At 44.9% G+C, this 21,320-nt stretch overlaps 3 protein-coding genes across 6 annotated transcripts in view; all 3 read right to left on the bottom strand.

Annotated features, from left to right (window-relative positions):
• Positions 1-324: 324 nt before the first annotated feature.
• znf319a (zinc finger protein 319a) lies at positions 325-6,091 on the bottom strand. Of its 3 annotated transcripts, none has more exons than XM_025055630.1 (2): positions 5,957-6,091; positions 325-3,970 (listed from the first exon to the last, which is right to left on the bottom strand). In XM_025055630.1, the coding sequence occupies exon 2, from the start codon at positions 3,856-3,858 to the stop codon at positions 2,083-2,085; it is 1,776 nt and encodes a 591-aa protein (XP_024911398.1). In that variant the 5' UTR covers positions 3,859-3,970; positions 5,957-6,091; the 3' UTR covers positions 325-2,082. The 3 variants fall into 3 exon arrangements, with proteins under 3 accessions (XP_024911398.1, XP_008308445.3, XP_024911397.1); XM_008310223.3 differs by having other exon boundaries at positions 5,951-6,087; XM_025055629.1 differs by having other exon boundaries at positions 5,820-5,971.
• A 1,087-nt stretch (positions 6,092-7,178) lies between these two features.
• On the bottom strand, positions 7,179-17,718 carry jph3a (junctophilin 3a). 2 transcript variants are annotated; one of them, XM_008310222.3, is made up of 7 exons: positions 17,015-17,693; positions 15,959-16,915; positions 13,693-14,473; positions 12,155-12,279; positions 10,216-11,462; positions 7,810-9,663; positions 7,179-7,758 (listed from the first exon to the last, which is right to left on the bottom strand). In XM_008310222.3, the coding sequence occupies exons 2-6, from the start codon at positions 16,338-16,340 to the stop codon at positions 9,583-9,585; spliced, it is 2,616 nt and encodes an 871-aa protein (XP_008308444.1). In that variant the 5' UTR covers positions 16,341-16,915; positions 17,015-17,693; the 3' UTR covers positions 7,179-7,758; positions 7,810-9,582. The 2 variants fall into 2 exon arrangements, with proteins under 2 accessions (XP_008308444.1, XP_024911395.1); XM_025055627.1 differs by lacking the exons at positions 7,179-7,758; positions 7,810-9,663; positions 10,216-11,462; positions 12,155-12,279 and having other exon boundaries at positions 13,357-14,473; positions 17,015-17,718.
• A 373-nt stretch (positions 17,719-18,091) lies between these two features.
• psmd13 (proteasome 26S subunit, non-ATPase 13) overlaps positions 18,092-21,320 on the bottom strand; it is a 4,176-nt gene continuing 947 nt past the window's right edge. The window contains 12 exon segments of the mRNA XM_017032695.2: positions 18,092-18,349; positions 18,436-18,552; positions 18,642-18,722; positions 18,895-18,957; positions 19,055-19,180; positions 19,278-19,357; positions 19,441-19,612; positions 20,010-20,096; positions 20,179-20,222; positions 20,533-20,588; positions 20,680-20,714; positions 21,279-21,320. Coding sequence (XP_016888184.1) covers positions 18,254-18,349; positions 18,436-18,552; positions 18,642-18,722; positions 18,895-18,957; positions 19,055-19,180; positions 19,278-19,357; positions 19,441-19,612; positions 20,010-20,096; positions 20,179-20,222; positions 20,533-20,588; positions 20,680-20,714; positions 21,279-21,320 — 999 coding nt within the window. The 3' untranslated portion in view covers positions 18,092-18,253.

Here is a 21,320-nt window from a genome sequence, read left to right as displayed (position 1 = left end):
ACGCTGCACTATAATCGAAGAAGGCTTGTAGGTTTTACAGTTATCAAATTGTAAAGTTATTTTATAGTACTTGTGGAACCAAAGCAGAACCAGCTCTTGGCATAAGCCACACAGGCGGTTGCCTAGGCTGCCATCTGCTGGAGGGGGTGATGTAACCCTGAGAAACAAAAACAAAAAGACTATTTGAATGAGGGTGATTGGGGCTGTGTTACACCAAAAATGGCTACAATGTACTCTGGAGTCCAGGCTTCCGAAAGGTGAGGTCATAGATGTGTACCAGAGTTCGAATTTGTCATGTAATAAAAAAAAAAAACCCCACGTACACCCGTTTTCAGAGTGAGTTTATTTTTACTCCTGTTTACAGTATCAATATGACTCTATATTAATGATACCATGTGTAAAGTTAACACGTCATAACACATGGTTGTCATTCCTGCAGATTTTGAAGCAGACACAACAGAACCTTTAACCATGGAACCGTGGAAAGTTACGTTCCCTTTGTCCATGGTTTTTGAAATTCCAAAAAATCTTTTATTTTAAATATACTGCAAAGATTGTACATAATAAAGAAAGCCACACATTAAAGTACACAATTTACTTTTCCCTGGTTTAGACAAACACTGAGGTCGCTCAACTTTTGAGGCATATATGGACTCATCTGCCAGAAACCCAATTCTGGACCAGGAGGGGGCTAAGATGCTGGCAGTTTTTTCTAGGCCAGTTCATTTCGTTCTTTTAAGAAACAATAGTTAAAAAAACATGATGTTTGTTAGATCTATCACACAGTAACTAACGCAGCTAATTTGTTGCAAGTATGCAAGATAACGCTTGCTGGTTAAACCCTGTGATGAAGGGTCAGAAACTGAAACTCAAAAGCTTGCAAAATACAGCAAGCTCATTCATAGTAAATACAAAAAGCATGTTACATAAGCACTATACAGTTTCCAATGTTTTACATATGGGTATACACACAATCTATAATATAACAGTTGACTATGCCATGATTCAGTAGTCATAAATATTACACTGTGCATATTCTATTGCACAAGTTAAGTGTGTGTGTGTGTGAGACATCATAGGTATGTTTGTTACCTAGGTGTCACCGTTTTAATACAAAGATGCAACAACACAGATTTTAAAGGACACAGACTATACATGTTCACAAAGTCACTTATTCTTCCTAGAATTCCTTTTACTAAATAAACCAAACCTAAAAATACAACACTTCATAATATTCAAGTGTGATAAATATTCATGCACCAACAGATGATAACTATCTAAGAACTAGTATGTGAAAATATAGTGCTGCTCAAGCCGGCCGCTTTGTCTTCACTGGACATGAAATGAACAGAAACACAGGAGCAATTAAACAAGAGGGTTAAAAAAAACAAAAACAAAAGGCACATGGATTTCAAAATGACCTTAATGTGAGCACAGCTGTTCTCTCAAAACTGTCTGAAACCTGTCATCTCAGCTACAGAATTAAAATTACAAAACAGACAATCACATGCAGCTAGGGACGTCCGATATTAACTTTTTGCAGATATTCGATATGCCGATATTGGCCAAACACACAAACCAGCACCATCATTCTGCATACAATCAAAATAGATTTATAAAATGAGCTACAATTGTTCCATCTTGTGACTTTCACTTCCAAATACAGCCATTTTTCACCAAAACTATTTTTAGACTATACATCATTTTCTTACAGTTATCACATAATTATGCTAATATCGGGCTGTTAGTACCGGACATCCCTACATGCAGCCAATGGATATGGTCCCACACTCGCTTTAAGACTGAATCAAGATCTTTCCACGTTATATTAAAAACCATTTTTACATGCTCTTTTTGTAAAAAAAAAAAAAACCAAAACAAAACAAAATCCTCAAGGTTTTCTTTTAAATCTCCATGTTTCACTTATAATCATTAAAAGGCTGGGGATGAACTAAAAATGATCAAATATCATAAATGGATGGACACTTTCAACTACATTTGGGTGGGGGACGGGGGCCTTGCACGTGTCACTTTTAGAGAAAAAGTCATGTTTGTAACGCAGCACTGAGAAGCTTTAAGAGTTCATGGGATGCACGGAGTTTCAGAGAAACTCTCCCCCTCTGCTGTGTGCTGGACTGTGTGCTCCTGCAAAACCGCAAGGTCAAGAAAGCGCTCTCCGCACCACACACACTTGAACTGTGTCTCACGGGAGTGCACACTCTGATGTTTGGCCAGATGCTCACGTTGTTTAAAGCTCTTGTCACAGCTGGCACATTTAAAAGGCTTCTCCCCGGTGTGGACCCGGCGATGGCGCTGCAGCTCCGATGAATACCTGAAGCGCTTTTCACAGTCGGGACATTTCAGCGGTTTCTCTCGCGTGGGATCGCAGCGGTGCTGCACAAACTCCGAGGACGACACAAAGCGCTTGTCGCACAGGGAGCATTTCAGTGGCTTCTCTGTGCAATGAGAGTTCTGGTGGCGCTGCAGCGTTGAATTTTTCTTGTAGCCTTTTCCACACACCTCACATTTGTAGGGCTTTTCAACTTCACCACCGCACTTGTGCCTCAGCAGTTCCCCCGACTGGCTGAAAGACTTCTGGCAGGATGCACATTTGAACAGACTTTCCATACCGTGAACCTGCTGGTGGTACAGCAGGTGGGATGGTTGAAGGAACCCCTTATCGCAGAGGTTACACTTGAAAGGGCGATCGGCTGTATTTTTGTGAGTGCGACGATGGCGTACCAGCGCGTACTGCTGTTTGAAGCTCATTTGGCACTCCTCACACTGGAACGGTCGCTCCTCAGAGTGGGTTCGCTCGTGTTGCCGGAGGTCGGATGGGCGCTTAAAGCTCTTTCCGCAGGAACCGCAGCGGAAAGGCCTTTCGCCTTCGGGCTGGCACTGATGATGCAGGAGCTCGGACGACTCTTTAAAGTGCATCTCGCATAAATTGCACTTGAAAAGGTGCTCACCGGAGTGAGCGTACATGTGTCGCACAAGGTGGGAGCGATGCTTAAAGCTCTTCTCGCACACAGCACACTTGTACGGTCGCTCGGAGCTGTGTGTGCGCTGGTGGTGTGCCAGGTGTGAAGACTGGCTGAAGCTTTTGTCGCACGTGTCACATTTATATGGCTTTTCTCCGGTGTGCACCCTTTCATGACGGGTCAACTCAGACAAATGGCGGAAAGCCTTGTGGCACACGGAGCACTTGTACGGCCGGTCTGGCGCAGAGGCCTCAAATGCCGGTGGAGACGAGGCGCTGATCACTGCACCGCCACTTGAAGTCTCGCCTGTGGAGGGCTGCTGGGGGTTGGCAGCTGAGGAGGTGGGAGTGACGTTTCCAGACCCGGGCCTGTAGGTCTTTTCACAGATGGAGCACTTCATCGGGTTGTTCCCGTTGCCGTGCGAGTTGTGATGCTGAGCCAAGGATGTGAGCAATGAGAATCCCATCTTGCAGACCCCGCACACAAAAGGCTTCTGCTCCACCTGCACACACTGATGTTCCAGCAGGTCAGTTGCCTGGCTGAAGATCTTCATGCACTGTGTGCACTGAAAGGACCGGTCCTGGTTGACTATGCACTGGTGCTCATGAGGGTTGGCCAAGTGAGATATGTCATGACCGCAGGCCCCACACTTGTGCCCTCTCTCTCCCCCCACCTGCAGGGCGGGCTGCTGAGCTTGAACAGTATGCTGTTGGCCATGTTGTTGCTGTTGTAGGGAGGTGTCTGGCTGCAGGACCACGCCGTACACAGTGCAGCCCAGTGAGTTGTCTGTTGTCTGGGACAGTGTGTGCACGACAGAGGGTGGAGCCACTGCGTGTTGCTGCTGCTGCCATGCTTCCGTCATTGTTTCACTTCTCATATAAGGACTCAGTGAACAGGACGTTGGGGTTGATTGTGGAATGGAACTAACAGATCAACAGGAACTAAAGGCTACAGCCCATTTACACCTCCACTGAGACAAGAAGGTCAACCTACAGGAAAAAGAAACAAATATGAATCAGACAACTCTCTCAGAAAAAAAGGAAAGCCGACCATGCAGGAAGAGACGAGTGATTGTAAACAAGGACATCTAATTCAAGTTTTTTCTTTGACATGACTGTTAGTATTGAAAATTGTGATTTCAAACTTTAGCCGCAGCTAAGAGCTAAATGAATAACCCCTATTATTGAATTAGTTCTAACAAATTGAAGCGATTTATATTTACTCTGACAGGATACCAGCAGTTTCCCTGCTTCCTTAGGAACATGCAATTACACATTTAATTTTCTGCAAGTGTGTTATGGCTAAAAGATATCTCAAGATATCTATGATTATCAGCTTAAAAACAACAACAACAACAACAACAACAAAACAACCCATTAAAACTTCCGGCATCATATCAATATTCAATTCCATACTTGTGCTGAATTGAACAGTGTCCAAATGCAGAACTTTGAACTGGGCAGGTTTGTCTTTTTAAAATGATTTTCAGCTGAAACCGAAAGGTGAAAGCTGAATTTCTCACTACCTCAAAAGGTGCAACTCAACAGATCATTTTATATGAAACATTTTTTTAGAGCCAGTGTTATACTATAAATGCATTAAGGTCAAATGGCAAACGGAAAAGTGTACTCTCCCCTCAGTGGCATCACCTACATGTATTGCTCCACCCCCGCCTCCATCACTCAACTGCTGAATTAAATAAAATCAATGGTTACCATGGCAGGGGAAGACACGCTTTCCTTTCTTTTACTGTTTCAATTTGACGTGCTGTATACAGTTTATAATGAAACGTAAATTGGCAAGCATGAACCTGATTATTCTATTAACATCAAGTAATAAACCAGCACTCAATTCCAACTGAGCTATTGCTAGCTGATTACTAATCGAGGTGATGGCTGTGTGAGATATTTTTGTTTGTTGGTTTTTATGTATTTTAACTGTGTAAACATCATGTTATTGTTCCACACAACAGCTGATGAATTGTGAATGTGACTAAACATTGCACTAAAGAAACCAGTTCTTAAAAATTAGGTCAATGGGTTAAATTAATAAAATAAAATTGTATTTAACACATACTTTGCCTTTAGGATAATTTCAACCAAATCATTATTAATAAATATTAAAAACAACTTCAACAAGATGAGGTTTTATCAATAAATAAACAAAACCAATGAAGCCAATCGTCTCTACAGACCCAACAATAATAATGGGAATCAAAAGGTTTTTCTTTAGCGGCCTAAAAATAGACTGTTATCACTCAGATATTTGACATAAATCTGAGGCCAATAACGTTACACTAAAATCAAAAAAGAAAATATGTGTAAATATTTTAGGGAATGACGGCAGAGTAACAGACATGTTCACGCAGAGCCTCGTTTAACAACAGGGAATCAGCAAAAATAACAGTTGTATTCCAAGAACTGGGCTAAGGCTATTTCCTGAAACACGAACGCATTGGTGAAAAATATATATATTAAAGAGCTAATATGGCGCGGGGAAACTACGTCAATTTAACAATAGTGTACTGTTTAATTTTTTGAGGCGTGTGCACGTTATTTAACGCCAACATTGTTGTATTAACACGGCTACAAGCCGCTAGTTTTTCAGCCGCGGTAGCGAAGCTAAAGGCTAACAGCTAACCAAACAGCGGAGCTCGTTTTATATCATTTCCATCCAATCCCGCATCGTAATCGCATATTAACACTCCACCCGTGTAGTTGTTATCAAGACAAGCAGCACACGCAACGACAGAACAAAACAAGTCGGTGGACGGGAGCTCTCGGGCGTTGTCGCAATGGCTGAAAAGTCGCTTTAATGAAGGTAACGTTTGATACAAACCTTCGTCGCAAACAGACCCTCGAATCATTCTAGGCCTCCCCGGAGCTGCAGGGGGAAATCCGCCTCCTGTAGCAGAGACCCCTGGTAACTGCCGAAAATTCAACACGTACTACAAAATTATATTTACTTACACGCACCCCTGCAGATTGTCAGTGATTTCCGCTGAAGACACCAGCCTGGGGTCAACAGCCTTCCTTGTGTCTGGAAGTCGCAGTACCGGCGGTGGAGAGGATGCGGTTGAAGCCGGACGCCATCCTCTTGCAAACGAACGGACACCGGAAACCGCCACGCAGCGAACTACTGCTCGCTGCCGCAGCTATCGTTACCGCAGCTGCCATAAAAGCAGCAAACAAACGAGGTTTTACCGAACAGAAGCAACTCTGACTTTACTTGACCTCACTGTGTCAATTTTAGTAAGAAAGATTTTACAACAGATGCTGATATTAACTAAGGCGTTTCTCCATCGACACAGAAGGGGGCAGTGTTTTGCAAATTCAAGACGATGGTGACCCGAGAACAGCCACTGAAAGGCCTAGTTGTGATCTGTCAAGTAATCTGTCAAAGGGTGATGACGCTAAATGTCTCCCGTAGCGGTTTCATTTGGATCAGTGACAACGTAATGAAAAATATGTAAAATATTCTTGGTATTTACTAGATCTCCCCTGAACTACAGTGCATGGTAAATTAAGGTAAATGCTATTATTTGAGCTATGGGCCGATTAATTTCACACACATGACAAAACACAATAAAGTGTGTTTTATACAATTAAGTATTTGTCTTAAATTGTACATGTTATTATTACTTTATTTTAGTTGTATTACCTTTCACATGTAGCTCTTTCCGGTTAGAGTGAGGTACACAGAAAATAAATTTAAAAAACTGCAATTGAGTCAAGCACTGAAAAGCTGAACGCACGGAAGTGATTGTTTTTCAAAATAAAATACCGAAATGTACCAGCGTTAATTAAAAATAAATAAATAAAAAGAAATCCGCGATCCGATATACAATGATCCACGGCTTGGTACGGCTCTTTGGTCTGTAGCTTCTTTGACCTCTGAAGTATACAAGATGCTTATTTACCCATATATTCCTTACACATATCTTTAGCTTTAACTGTAATGGATTTTCAGGAGCAGCTGTCACACCAACACCCACCGCTCCAAGCAATTGTGTGTTTCTATTTCTTCTCGTACTACACAGACGTGTGCCAACCATAATAATTACTGTTGTTTGTGTTTTGTTTCCCACTGTTTTACAGGTGTGGGAGTAAAAAAAAAAAAGGAATCTTAATTCAAGAATCCCGTTCTGTCTTTGTTTGTATCCTGAGATTTCAGGTAATGTATATGTATATTTTGGCCTTGCAGTATTTGTACACACTGATATGCACAGAGGGTGGGTGTTGGTATGTAGATGTAGATAAGCTCGTCTACCAAACAGCTGGAGTTTGATCCTTTCCTTAAACCTTGAGGAGCAGCCTCTAGGCAGGGGAAGGAACAACTGTATCATTATAGAAAATGATTATTAACTTTTGGTATTCATCAATATAAAGTATGTTCTCTGTTTTGACATAATTTCCATATTGTGTTTAATTTGTAAAAAGAATGCAGTCATCAGGGGGCGCCACTGATGGGTTTTGACTTTTTGATTTTGTTTTATACAGTACTAGGACTGGGAAACACTGTCTCAGGTTATACTTCATAAATCAAGTTTAATTTAACTCTTGCTCATTCTGACGATATACTGAATATTGTATTTATGTTCTGACTGGAACAAAATTTAGGCAGTAAGTTTGAGTAAAAAAAAAACCCAACAATCCACAAATTCAGTAGAAATGGTCTTGAAGTAAAAAAAAAAAAGAAAATCATTATCACTATCATGTGACCAGATCAGTGTACTGCACTGACCCACACGGGGTCCACGCCCCAGCGTTATAGAAACCTGCATGGCACACTGACCCACACGGGGTCCACGCCCCACCGTTATAGAAACCTGCATGGCAGTTCACTTCATGCAGTGGAAGTAGCTGCTGTAGGTTGTGTTCAAGTAAAAACAAACTGTGTTTCTTTTAATAACCACACCAAACTCCAATCATTTCAAACATTTCCTTATTTTCTCCACATTAACTTTGAAACAACCTCATAAACCAAAGAGTAAGAAAGAGCATGCTCGGGCATGCAATGATGTCACAACATGATGATGCCACTGGGTGCGAAGTACAAAACATACAGTAGCAGAGAGTTTTCTTTTATATCATTCATAAACTGGGAACATTCTCAGCGTCCACTGAGAGTTAGAAGCGAGCGTTTATTTTACACTGCTCTCCGTGTCTCGTGTAGCCTTGTGTTGCCGGATAAAAGAGACGAAAGGAAGAAACGGACAAACTGACACTTTTGGAGTTGAGCAGGCGAAACAAACATGCTGAGAAAAGAAAATCTCATCTGGCCCCGGAGCGTGTCCAGAAATGACAGCGTAGAAACCCGAGCATTCGATTTATAATGGGTCCAAAAATGTGAACTGAGCTAAAGAGAGAAAGAGAGAGAGAGAGAGAAAGAAAGAAAGAGAAGAGAGAGAGAGAGAAGAAACAGTGCATGCCAATTCAGATTTAAGAGGAAGGTTTAGCAGGTTGGAATGGTAGGTCACAGGGCAGGATATTTCCTTTGTCGTCAATAATAGTGCCGTGTTCTAAATCAACCAGAGACGTAAAAATGACTAGATACGAGGCACGCGGCATCCTCTCTGTCTCGCAAAATGCAAAAGTAACAAACTGGAATAATAATGACATACACAGATATATAGAATTATTGGCTATAACATAACAGTCTCCAGGCTGTACAAAGGGCCAAGGCTGAATCCTCAGTGTGTCAGCGGTTACACGTGTGTCGGATGGAGAGGTTTTTGCATGTTAGTGTGTGTGAGTGTTAATGTGCCGACAGAAAACGTCACCATGACTCTGTGGGAACCGTCCCTCCAGGTGATGGTCTGTGTTGGTCGCTGACGTTTGATTGGCTAATCAAACTGGAATCTGGTCAGATTCTGGGACCAGGTGGATGTGGAGTGTCCGTCAGTGGGTGCGGGGACGGTCAAGATGGAGACGGAGCAGTGATGTTAAAGGGATAGAGGATGCATTTTTTTAAAGCCCCACGCAGCCCCATGCAATGGTTGCGTGTGTTCATGTTCATATCGAAAACAAAGAGAGAAAAGTAATGACGGAGCCCTTTAAAATGGATCTACTCTGCAGCATAGTTCTGTAAGTAGCATAGTATGACCGGGGGTCTGAGACTGAGCGGCTCTGAGCGGGACCAAAGGTTAAAGGGCAAACAAGGAGACTGCACGGGTGAAATGAAAGGTCGGCCGTTTGTGTGTCATGCTCCGCGGCAGCATGTATCTCACACAAACCAGGAGAAACCTGGAGCGGTGGTGATGTGAGGGGCCATCTCCGGCCCCCTGAACACATGCACGTGGTCCTGGTACACTGTGCTTGTTTTAAGCTGCCTACTCCTCATCCGTCACCTTCCCGTCGTCTGCGGTCGCACGTCAAAAACAAGCACGTGAGATGGAACGGTGCTAAGAGTGAAGTGGGCTTTGATTGGACAAGTGGTAACAGCAGAGGGAGACGGGGGGGGGGTTCCGTTGTGTCTTCACTCAGGCTGGGGGCTCCGGTCCAACAGGCAGAATGACCGTCCGGTTCAAAAATAATAATAATCATAATAATAATCATAATAATAAGGTGGAAGTTGTTAGGATTTCATGAATGAATAAGCTTTAAATAAAAAAGTGAATGAAAAGAATGGCTACGCCGATATTGAGTAAAATAACCATAACCACCAGAATTGAGTTGGAGCCCTGGAAGACAAGAGAAAAAATAATGGTTAGTAGAAGAACAGACACAAATACCCGCTGTTTGACGGCAACATAGGCACAAGTTATTAAAATTATAAATCAACCAAGAATTGTAAGAAAAAAAAATCACACACAATTTTTAAAATAATAATAAAATGATTATAATTGTATTATATTGGAATTGATTGTTATTAATTATTATTGTTATTATTTTGTTATAATAATAATAATTATTATTATTATGTACTATTGGCTGTCAACACTGATGACTGGGACGAGGCAGTGTTACCCACAGGCTTCATTAGAAAGTCGTAAGATAGAGATGAGAACTGGAAGACGAAGTGAAAGTATTCTGAGGCTAGTCACGAAGCTAACTCGACAAAAGTCCATTTAGGACTGGCTTTGAGACACTGATGAGGCCGAAACGCCTCGCATTAACCAACACCTCAACCCTTCACAGACACGTCTCCAAAGACTAGAAACACAGGTCCCCCCACTGGTCCACCTGTTACCGTACCTACAGTACAATGACAAAACGGAACATGAAAAACTCACTGAGTTTGATTTGAGGGTGAGATTCTCTCCTTCCTGCTCCAGAGTGATTGGTTGAGATTTCAGGGGTGGGGAGAGGGTGAGGTCTCTGTGCAGTGGCCACTTCTCCATCTCTGCTCCCACGTTCAGGTTGTCCAGCATCTGTACAGAGTCCACGGATCCTTCTCTGACCGGCCGTAGTCCCCGTGATCGTAGCCTGTTGTTTTTGGGGGCCGGCGACCCCTGGTCCAGGCCCTGTGACAACTGAGAGTCCGGACACTGAAGCCTCATGTCCACCGTGTAGTCGTTCGTCCTCTCCTCGTCCTGCTCTGTGAGGCGTGAGTGGGCGGGGCTCCACCTGAGGGTGCTGTCACCAGTCCAGCCCACGGTGACGCCATCGAGCCTTTGGTCGATTACAGCATGCTTGGTTAGCTTGTGGTTGGGCGGGTTGTGCTGCTTTGGATGGTGGTTGGAGTAGACATGCTTTCGTGGGCTGTATGTGGAAGAGACGTGGTCCTTTGCATTGTGATTGGAGTAGATATAATCTTGGGAGTTGTGATTGGTGGAACCATGCTCAGACGTCTTGTGATTGGACATATTATGTTCCAAGGCCTTGTGATTGGATAAAATGTGCACCTGCGGCTTGTAGTTGGAAGAAGTGTGATCGCAGGGCTTGTGATTGTTGGAGGAATGATCCCATGTTTTGTGATTGGAAGAGGAGTACTCCCTTGACTTGTGATTGGAAGAGGCATGCTTAGAGGGCTTTTGGTTGGACGAGGAGTGCTCCCTCACCCGGTAGGAGGAAACGTGCTCCTTGGACTTGTGATTGGAGTAGGATTTGTCTGGTGGTTTGTGGTTGGGGAGGGGCACGTGCTCGTGCCCGTTGACTTGCCCCTCCTGCTCCTCCAGGAGGGACGGCGTGGTGGAACGGCTGCTGCCCGCCTGCTCCGGATACATTTCATCTTTCCAGCTGTTAGCCGCTCCTTTCTGCAGGTCCACGCCGCGCCCCTCCACCAGCACCTGGATCTCAGCCCCACCTTGGTCATCCACTGCACTCTGACGCATGAAGCAGGCATTTCTGGGGCGGTGGGCGTGTTTTGGCGGACTGTGGGGAGGCGACGTGGGCACGCTCAGCACAGGGCTAAGATCTGGTGTTATTACAGGTGGCGTAGTGTCAGGCGTGCATAGCTCCGGACTGTCTGTTCCCGTGGAAATAACCTCGTGGTCTTTGTCCTTGGTCCCCTTCTGCTGAGGCCTCTGACACTCCAGTCCTGTGAAAACAGTAGGAGGACGACACCAGTGAAAGGACTTGGCTCCAGGAACCAACTGTGTGTGTGTAGGTGTGTGTGTGTGTTTGTTACTGGTTCTAAGGATCTCAATCGCATTGTCCCCATTAAAAATAACTAAAAATCAATTAATTTGTTCCAGCCCCCCAGAAATATTCTATTAATAATTAAATAACCCCCATCTAAACATCCAAACATAGATATAAACAAATATATTGATAATATGAAATATTAATAATTTAGAAAAAAATGTATATTATTGTTATAAAAATGGGTATAATAACTCCACGAGGGACAGAGAACACGACAGGGCGACAGGGTCGAGAAATCTTGCTGACTCGTAACTTGGAAAACCCGTTTCATGAAGCCCCACTGTACTTTTCTTCAAAAAATTATTTTGTGGAGCCATTTTGCAACCCCTCCCCCACTTGAGTGAGGGACTGTTTTGTCAGTTTGCAGTTAGAATTAGGATTAGGATTATTCACATAAATTGTGGACACAACATTTAGTTTCCATAATGTGAGTCCACGTAGAACGTCCTGGTTCCTACCTACACTGGTGGGCCACAGCCTGAGATCTCACTGCAAAGTCCACTCACCCCTGGGTTAACACCTGTAGGACGTTCATGCTCAGACAGGACAGACTACGACCTGCAGCGCCACCTGCTGTGAACTCACCATTGCCGTAGATGTGAAACGAGGGGGAGAGCTCTTTGGCAGCGATGCGAGCGAGTCGACACTCCTCCATGGCCTTCTGTGCCACTCCCTCAGCTGCCTCGGCCTTCCCCCGGGCGTGGCTCATCCTCAACACACAAGACACAGAGAGACAAGTCAGGTGTGTGTGTGTGTGTGTGTGTGATTTACAGTATTTTCAACAGATTTCACATCTGTAACTTGTCAGATGTGAAATCTGTCATGAATGAAATCACATATGAATGAAATCACATATGTCAAACCCAAGGCCCGCAGGCCATGTTTGGCCCACGTCATCAATTTTTGTGGCCCACCAGATCTTAGAGTATGGTTTAGAGCAGTTTAGAGCTGCCCAATAGTAGATCGGGATCTACCAGTTGCTCTCAAAGGGAGTGCTGGTAGGTCAAGAGCAATCACATTTTAAAAAATAATAATTAAAAATTATAAATGTAATTCTACTTTAAGATGCTAATCAATAGGGTTAAAGTAAGAATCATAGAAGTTTTCAATGTAGGTAGATCACTTTACCCTGGTCATTTAAAAAGTAGCTCCCAAGACAAAAAAGTGTGGACACCCCTGGTTTAGCGTGTTGTTGTCTTTACCACACCCTGCACCAGTGGTTGGTGGGCCAGATTAGAGAGCCCAGTGGGCCGTATCTGGCCCGTGGACCATAGTTGACCTCTCATTGGGTGGCTCTCATTGGGTGAGGTGTGTGATGACGTCAAACCACAGCCAGTGTCAACAACCCCCCCTCCCCAGTGACCCATGGTTTGTCTGAATGTTTATGAAAAGCAAGTGAGCAACAGGCTTTCAAGGCAACAACAATAATTACCAGCCAGTCGCAGAGAAGAAAAATAAAGTTTTATGATGGAAACAGTGAAAAATAGTTTCCCCTTAGAAGAAATAATTGTCACTATTTGACTGGGTGTGAAAACAAATGCCAAAGAAATACTGTGACATTAAATACTGCAGTCCCTCCAAGATGCACGGTAGAAACCAAACTCCAGGAAGCAAAACAAATGATTGTTTTTCATGTCATTAATTCTAAAAAACAGGTGAAAACACACACAGCCACCGGCTGCGATGAGTTTGTCTGTTGCAAAAATATACAGTGACATGTTTGGTATTCTTTTGTCAGGATTATTGATTATCGAGTTTGTCTGTTGCAAAAATATACAGTAGATGAATGACATGTTTGGTATTCTTTTGTCGGGGGGGGGGCAAAAAATAAATGAGAAACGCTGCTTTAACCCATTACCTTAGTGAGAAGGCGCCACCAGGCCACCACCTCCCCGGAAATCAAGTGTTTGAACAATATCGGCAAAAAGTTAATATCGGACATCCCTAAAATAATTCCTTGACCAACAAGGAATGTAGACAAACACGACGTCCAGACGCTGTGTGACGTTTGGAGGTGGACATGTGATACAGTCCGTGTCCAAAGGTCGTCAACCCCCGACTTTGTCAATAACATTTTCACATGGGTTTGTCCCAGGCTGGACAGACAAAAGGAGGCGTCTTACCTTGACATGGCGATCTGTGCCTTCTGCTTGGCGATGTCCGCAGCCTTCTCCGCGGCCTCCACAGCGCGGTCCACCTTCTCCCTGATCTTACTGGCCCTCAGTGGAATCAGGTTCTTGCGTTTCCCGCTCACTAGCACGTTCTGCTTATACTTTCCTTCTTCCTTGGTGCCGTCAGGGAAGGTGGTGCAGCCGTAACCGTGTCTCTTGTTCCCCGCCCACTCGCCTGTGTAATGAAGGCCGTCCGAGCGCCGACTGATGCCCCAGCCAGCCCTGTGGTCGCTCCTCCATTCCCCCGCATACATTTCAGTGACAGTTGCGTCCACGGGGGCGCCCTGCTCAGTCTCACTGGCGTTGGAGTGGATGTCGGAAGCGGCCGAGCTGACGGTGCTCATGCCGGCCTCGCTGCAGAAGGAGCTCTGCTTGCTGAGCTGACTGGCCAGAGAGCTTTTAGACTCTGAGCGCCGCAGCTTTAGACCACTGAGGATGGACTGGCGGAAACGGCCTTTCCTCTTCCTCTGGCGTTCGGCTTCACTTGGAGCTGTCAGAGCAAAGCCGCCTCGACCCACGGGACTGCCGGCCAGCCCGGCCACCACCCCGTCTGTTGGGGTGGTGGCATTTGTATCCTCCAGAGCAGCCGGAGGGCCGTGGCTGTGCTCAGAACGTAGGGAGTTTATTGAGGTTCTCAGAGGAAAGAGAATGACCGCCGCCATGCCGTACGGCACACTCTGCCGTACGCCATAGCCATGACGCATCCCGCCCAGCCACTGACCCTGGTAGGTTCCTGGAGGAAACATGGACAGAACCACAGTGTTACACAGTGAAGGTGTTTAAATGAAACACACAACGACTGAAGCAAACCAAAGTTTACAGTAAATCAATAGATTCTGTGTTCAACTAAACAGGCACAGGTTTCACAGGGAGTAAGACAATTTGTGAATTAAATTCTCCGAATTGGCTCAGTGTGGCTGCAAAACTTTTTATGTTGTTGAGAACAATCTTCTGGTTCTCCGGTTCCGTCTCATTTGCTTAGAATTAGAGCTGTCACAATTATCGTTGTCATTTACACACACTAGGCCTGTGTATTGGCAAGATTCTGGTGATATGATACGTATCATGATACATGGGGGAACAATACGATATATTACAGATGAAGTTCTGAGCCAGGAGAGTTTTGGATCATGTTTAGTCTCTAGTTAAATTTCTTGGTTTTTAGTCCAAGTCACAAAAAAGTTTGAGTGCCAGTTTAATCTCCAAGAGTCCGTCTTTAGACAAAGAAATACATTTGGATTCATGACTGGAGTACTGCAGTACTTCCCCTGGTCCTCCATGAAAACATGGTGAACCAGAGTCAGGTGGTCACCTGTCGGGTGAGTGTGTGAGTGACTCGTCAAGGAGTCGTTTTTCTTTGTATTTATAACTAAAATGTTTTTACCCAGAAATAAATCTTACGAACTTCTTTGGTTATTATTCGGCTCTTAAGAGATCTGGAGCTGTCCGTGGTGCTGAAGAAAAGCTTCACGTTTGGTGTGTGTGTTTGTAAGACAACAGCATATTTATTGGGTTGTGGAAAATGTGTCAGCTCGTGCGTGCTAAATTCATCTGTTGGTGGTCTTCCACGTGAGCAGAAGAGCGGAGCGGAGCTGTCGCGTGACGCAGTCGTTTTTAATGTTTTCCTGCCTCGCTTTTTCTTCTTCTACCTTGGTACAGCACACACACACGCACGCACACACACACACACACACACACACCCTGCATTCACTCCAGCTGCGTCACTTATTGACCTCACTTTCCGTCTTCATCATTCGGGTCCTGTGCTGTGCAGCTTGCGTCCGTGATCAAACGTCCTAGATAACAAATCCCTGAAGTCATTAAGGGAATAAGAACTGGAGAGTGACAGCGGCAGGGAGCAGCGGGGGCCTCTGGTGACACGCTGACCTGCCGCCTCCTCTTACTACTGAGACTTTTAAGAACAGCGGGGTGATGAGCAGAGGTGGCGGTCGTGAGGGGACGGCTTTTTTTAACCTGTGAGTTACCAAACAGGAAGTTGTTATTTTCTGACTCCAGATCCTGATTTCTGTTGTTGCGTGGTGATGTAGCGCCACCATCGACAACAACCGTCCACCCAATGGCAAGACTCCAGTCTGTGACCCCCCCTTCCCCCTCAGCCCCAACAGGACCACTTGAGGAAATTCACTTGTTGTGTTTTGGGATACAAACATAAATCGTCATGTGATGCTAACGACGGACTGTTGAGTGTTAGCCTTACCTCCATCGGAGTAGGTTTCGGTGCCGTAGCCATCCTGCAGCCCGTTGCTCCACGTCCCCTCGTACCGGGCTCCACTGGCTGTGCTCTCCAGCTGCCCGTAACGGCCTTTAAAACCCTGCGTCCACTCTCCTCTGTACTCCCAGCGGCCCTTGCTCTCCACGCCGATGCCATGGCGCTTACCTTGCGCCCAGGTACCCTGATAGCTGTTCCCGCTGGGCCACGTGTACACGCCCAGGACTTCGAAGCCGTGGCTCCATGCCCCGGCATACTCGCCCTGACCCTGGGGCCCTGTGCAAACACCCCGGCCGTGGGCCTTACCCTGTTCCCACCCCCCGCAGTACGACCCCCCATCATCAAAGTCAAACCTGCCTCCAGTGGACATGCATGAAACAGGTTTAGGCAAATCCTTAGAATGTTCAGAAAGAGAAAAAAACAAGAGCCTGGTTTGAGTCCGAGGGAGGAAGGAGGGAGGAGGCCTGGTCTGAATCAGGCAGCATGGAGGAGCAGGGCCTCCACTCCCCCTCTGCTGCTAGCTCAGGATGTAAAACACTGGCTCCTCACTGTGGAAACAAAGAGCATCACCTTGTGATGGAGAAGCAATCATAGCCTCAGCGGTGGCTCTGGAGCCGATAACGCAGCAGCCGTACACACGGCTCCTCGCGGGCATTCTGGCTCGGTGGGCTCCCCATCCTTCCCCCACCTTCCTCCCTCACAGCCACGGTGCTCGGCAGCCCGCTGTCTCCACTGTGCAGCGGGGCGCTCCGAGGGAGCGAGGCCTAGGTTGGTTCCTGTAGTCCCAGAGGCCCTCAGAGTGGCAGCGACAGCAGCATCCCAGATTAGCTCAGTCAGACATTACAGTATCTCCACATCCCTGCTGCAACATCAGCTCACAGAGGGAAACAGTAAAGAGGGGGCGCCGACACCAATATCTCCGCCACCGCTGCTGCACCCAGGATGCTGTTAGGAAAAAACCCACATCAGGAGAGCACAGCAGCATGGCCTGGAATCAGGCTGGAGCTTAAAGACACACAGACACACAAACACTTGCTCACAAACCTTGGTAGACGTCGGTCAGTGGAAGTCTCTCTCTCTCTCCTCACTGCGACCTGCAGACAAACCGAGATGGAAAATGAAATACTCCTCTTCCTTTTTCCCTGCGACGGCCTCAGTCTTAATTGTTGTTGTATCCTGATTTCACCCAGTCATCAGCCCTCTCCTGTTTTCTGCCTCCCTCTTTCTATCGCTCTCCTTCTCCCACTCTCTCTCTCTCTCCCTCTCTAAAATCAGCTCATTACAGGACTGTTCCACCCCAGCCAATACCCCTCCCCCACACACACACACAGCCACACTCCTTCTCTCTTAAAGAGATAGAGACAGAGGGATGCTGCATGCACAGTGCTCTCTCTCTCTCTCTCTCTCTCTCTCTCCAGGGATTTCATCCTGCTCTTCCTCATTATCCAGACTGGTTTTGGCTCCTCTTCGACTCAGCAGTCCCTTCTTCTGATAACTTCAGGTTTCTGAGGTTATCGATCCACTGACAACATTTTTCTCTCCCTAACACTTTTTTTAGCTGTTTCTCTTGTTAAAAAAAAATCTAAGCAAAGTTTGTCTCTGTGTAACGCTCAGCAGCAGAGGGCGCTGCATCATTATCTCCCAGTGTTGTCACCTGACTGGTATCATTGGATCAATCAATAACTGAAGGCAGTATCGGAAATCTTCGTACGACTGAACGCACCATAAAATGGAATCGGAAATTAGGTGTTTGTCATATCGTCAAAAAGTTAATATTGGACATCCCTACTAAATATATATATATATACTGTATATATTTATACATATGTATGTGTATATATATTTACATATATGCCAATGGAATGCTGACAAAATATAGTATATTTATATAAATATTTAAGTGGCAGGACAAAGGAAGAGGCTGTGACAACAACTAAACAAGCTAAGTCACATGATAGATTTGTTAGTAATTAAAACAGTGTTAATAATAATAGCGTTCTAGCCACACAGTTAATTTACATCGTGCTGTAAGATTTAAAAGAAACATTTTTAAAAATATGTTGAGTACATAAATATTTGTCACTGAACTATCACCACCCAAAACAGTGGAAGAAACTCATCCTGAGGCGATGAAAACAGTAATGTTTATTTGTAAAAGGTGTATTTTACAGGTAATCCATGACAAAAGAAATATATCCGGTAGAAAGAAAAAACACAGTCAAATCAAAAGCTTTGACACAGGTGGGGTGGGGGGGATTCGCTCTCTGAGGAGGAGGGGGCGGCTTAGGTGAGGATGTCATGTGCCTGCTGCTCCACCAGCATCGCCATGTTCTTCACATCTCCGCACCAGGAGTCCAGCCGCTCCTTCATACTTTTGATCTGGGAGCAGAGGCGACAGGAACGTTGGACTGGGTCCACACTGGTGGTTTGAAACATTTACTCACCGACACGGTGGTGACACCCACCTGCTGCAGATCCAGGACTCGGGGTTGTACCCAGGTCATCTGCACCTTCTGATCCACCTCGTCGATGTTGCCTTTGACCAGACCCACGGACAGAGCTTTCATCACCAGCAGCTCCACCTGCAGGACAACACCAGACACTGTTTTTTCCCCATCCAAATCCATCCTCGATCACTGATGGAAAACATTTGACATTCACGAACACTGACCTCGTTCACGGGGACCTTGGTGCTCTGAGCGATCTCTGTGAAGGTCAACTGTCTGTGGTTGGAAGGACGAGTGAAAGTCATCTGTGGGAGAAAGGACAAGTTTGAGCCTCTGCAGCTGAGTGACCGTTCTGACATACACAGAATTCCTAACACTGGTAATAAGAAAAATGCTAACAATTTTATTAAAATCTTGAAACCGTGTCACCATGCAAAATGTTTCATGTTTTCTGTGTGTGTGTGTGTGTACTCTCACCTCCATGACACACAGCAGCTGGATTTTCTGCATCAGTTTCGCCTCATGGGCTGCGAGGTCCGGCTGTAGTCGGGAGAGAAGAAAACATGCGTTGGTGCTCAGTAACGTAGTGTATGTCATTCTGGCAGGTATGTTGAACGAACAGGACACTTTGGTTTACCTGTTGGCCCCAGGCAGACTTGAAGCCCTGGAATTTCTCTACGTTGCCTCCATTGAAGGCATATAGTGTATCAATGAGCCACTGCTTGTCTGTGTTCCTCAGAGTTTCCAGCACAGGATGCATCAGCTGCATGGTGGGAAAAAAAAAGAAGAACAGCGACAATTATTATTTTTGGCGGCGTGGGGGACACACCTGTTGACAAGCGTCAGAGTGAAAACCACACCAGCTCTCCAAAGTTGTAAACTCCTTCTCCTAAGAGTCCGGCCAGTCCGAGCGTGAACGCCCTCTCCTGTTTCTCCGTCTCTGCAGAGTGGACAACGATTAGACCAGCAGGTTGCTGACACCACATGTCGCGGACAATGAGGGAAAAACCCTGTTTGTCTCACCTGGGAGGTCTCTGATGTCCACACAGCCCAGGTAGCGCAGAGCGTCTTTGTAGTATGAGGCGTGGTTCCCAATGATGCGGTAATACTTGCTGCTGAGGTCGTAAAACCGACCGTGTACGGATGTCACACCCGGCAAATTATTCAACATTTCCTCGACCTCCTCGATCAGTTTCTGAAAGAACAGACGACGTTTCTAAATCGTAAAATGTTACAGTGAGGCTGACAGCAGAGTATCATCGCAGACTGCCTAAGGTGCCCGCAGGGTGTGCTCCAAAAAAATAATAGTATTTCAATTCGAGGAACTTCTGTCCTTTAGGGGGGTGCATGGCAAAAAGAAGCTCTTCATATTACTGAGTGTCCTTGAAGTAGCTAACAGTTTCTAAGGTTGGTGACCCGTGTTAAACTGAATTAACCAGTTATGAATCTGACAAAAATACACCTGGAAATAATGAATGGGAATTTTCACACCACATCTGAGTGAGATGAGATGCAGCGTTGCTGTTTGTTCTGGGCTGACAGGTTCATGATTTCACAGCAGCAGCAGGCTGTGAACAAAGAGCAGCTCTGACCTTTGTGGCAGGAAGGTCGTTGATTTCCAGCTTCAGGCTGCCGATGGACGTCTTGCAGAGGATGACGGCTTCGTCGCTGCTTTTCACCTGCATCGCATGTGTTCACACATTTAATTAGGTTTGAAAGAAAAAAAATATATCGGTAATTAATCTGATCTCATTGTCATACCTTTTCCTTGGTTTTCTCGAGAAAAGTGATGGCATCCTTTGGCTCTGAGAACAGAAAAATACCTTGTGTTTGTAGGTCTGTGCACACAGCAGGATGTGGGATAATTTGCATTTTTTAATCAAATCAAAAATACTGTTGTTCAAATTTTCTCTGAGCAGTCAACTTGTCAACTCCTGTGATGCGAAGGTGAAATAATACATTTTTCTCTTTTATTTATTTATTCATTTGCTGAACTTTTCTTTACCTAAAACAATGAAGTTGTTTAAACACCTTTACAAAAAATATTTTGTTTAACTTTGCTACTGGTGGGTGACTTAATGAGAGAAAAAAAAACAGTGGTCACAGTGCCATTACCTGACATCTGCCTAGCAACATACAGGATAATCTCCACCAGGGACAGTGGGTTGATTCTGTGGGAGCAGTGTGGAACATGAAATTAGCACCACATCAATTACTGTAATTATATCATTTAATCTTGTGAATCATAACATTATACATCACCGGTGTTCGAAGTCATTGATGAAATTTTCATAGAGCTACGGGAAAGAAAGAAAAAACATTAAGGCGACAAACGTTCATTTTTGTGTTTTGCTCTGTCCCAATAATAGTAACCTGAAGTTGAGATGGAACAGCATTGTCTTTACTATGGTGACACTTTAACTAGCTACATTATTAAAAAAACAAAAAACAAACTCAATAACGCTGTGCCTATAGTATCCGTTTATCGTAATATATCGTATCAATGCCCGTGTCGCGATAATTATCGTACTGCCAGATTCCGTACAGTACACACCCCAAGTAATTACTTACTTAGATTTAGACTAATGTTATAAAGTAATATTTTTTACCAAAACCAACTATTTACATACAAAAAAGGTCACATGTAAATTCTAAATAATTCTGTTTATTTTCAGAATCTGCATTCTTTATTGTAATTGTAACAACGGAACATACAAACACACAACATTCTTAGGTGCAATTTTTACAGTGCAAACAGTCATTCATGAAAAGAAAACCCCAAACATAGGCGCATAATGTCTTTCAAATTGGTTTATTATCCTCCATCAGTAGCAGCGTAACTCTGACTATGTGGCCTTTACCTGTATGAGTCCATCTCCTGTTTTGAAGCAGGGGTCTTTGAC

The sequence above is a fragment of the Cynoglossus semilaevis genome, chromosome 5 (assembly GCF_000523025.1).
Source record: "Cynoglossus semilaevis isolate Cse_v1.0 chromosome 5, Cse_v1.0, whole genome shotgun sequence".
Lineage (NCBI taxonomy): Eukaryota > Metazoa > Chordata > Actinopteri > Pleuronectiformes > Cynoglossidae > Cynoglossus > Cynoglossus semilaevis.
This window is presented reverse-complemented; position numbering and strand designations above follow the sequence as displayed.

What these genes read in the sequence shown, in the direction of transcription:
- znf319a (XM_025055630.1), bottom strand. Translation starts at nt 3,858, where the DNA reads ATGAGAAGTGAAACAATGACGGAAGCATGGCAGCAGCAGCAACACGCA.
- jph3a (XM_008310222.3), bottom strand. Translation starts at nt 16,340, where the DNA reads ATGTCCACTGGAGGCAGGTTTGACTTTGATGATGGGGGGTCGTACTGC. An exon ending in GTTTCACATCTACGGCAATG is followed by an intron (nt 11,463 to 12,154) that starts GTGAGTTCACAG and finishes CTGTTTTCACAG; the next exon opens with GACTGGAGTGTCAGAGGCCT. An exon ending in TCACCCTCAAATCAAACTCA is followed by an intron (nt 9,664 to 10,215) that starts GTGAGTTTTTCA and finishes CTTGTCTTCCAG; the next exon opens with GGCTCCAACTCAATTCTGGT.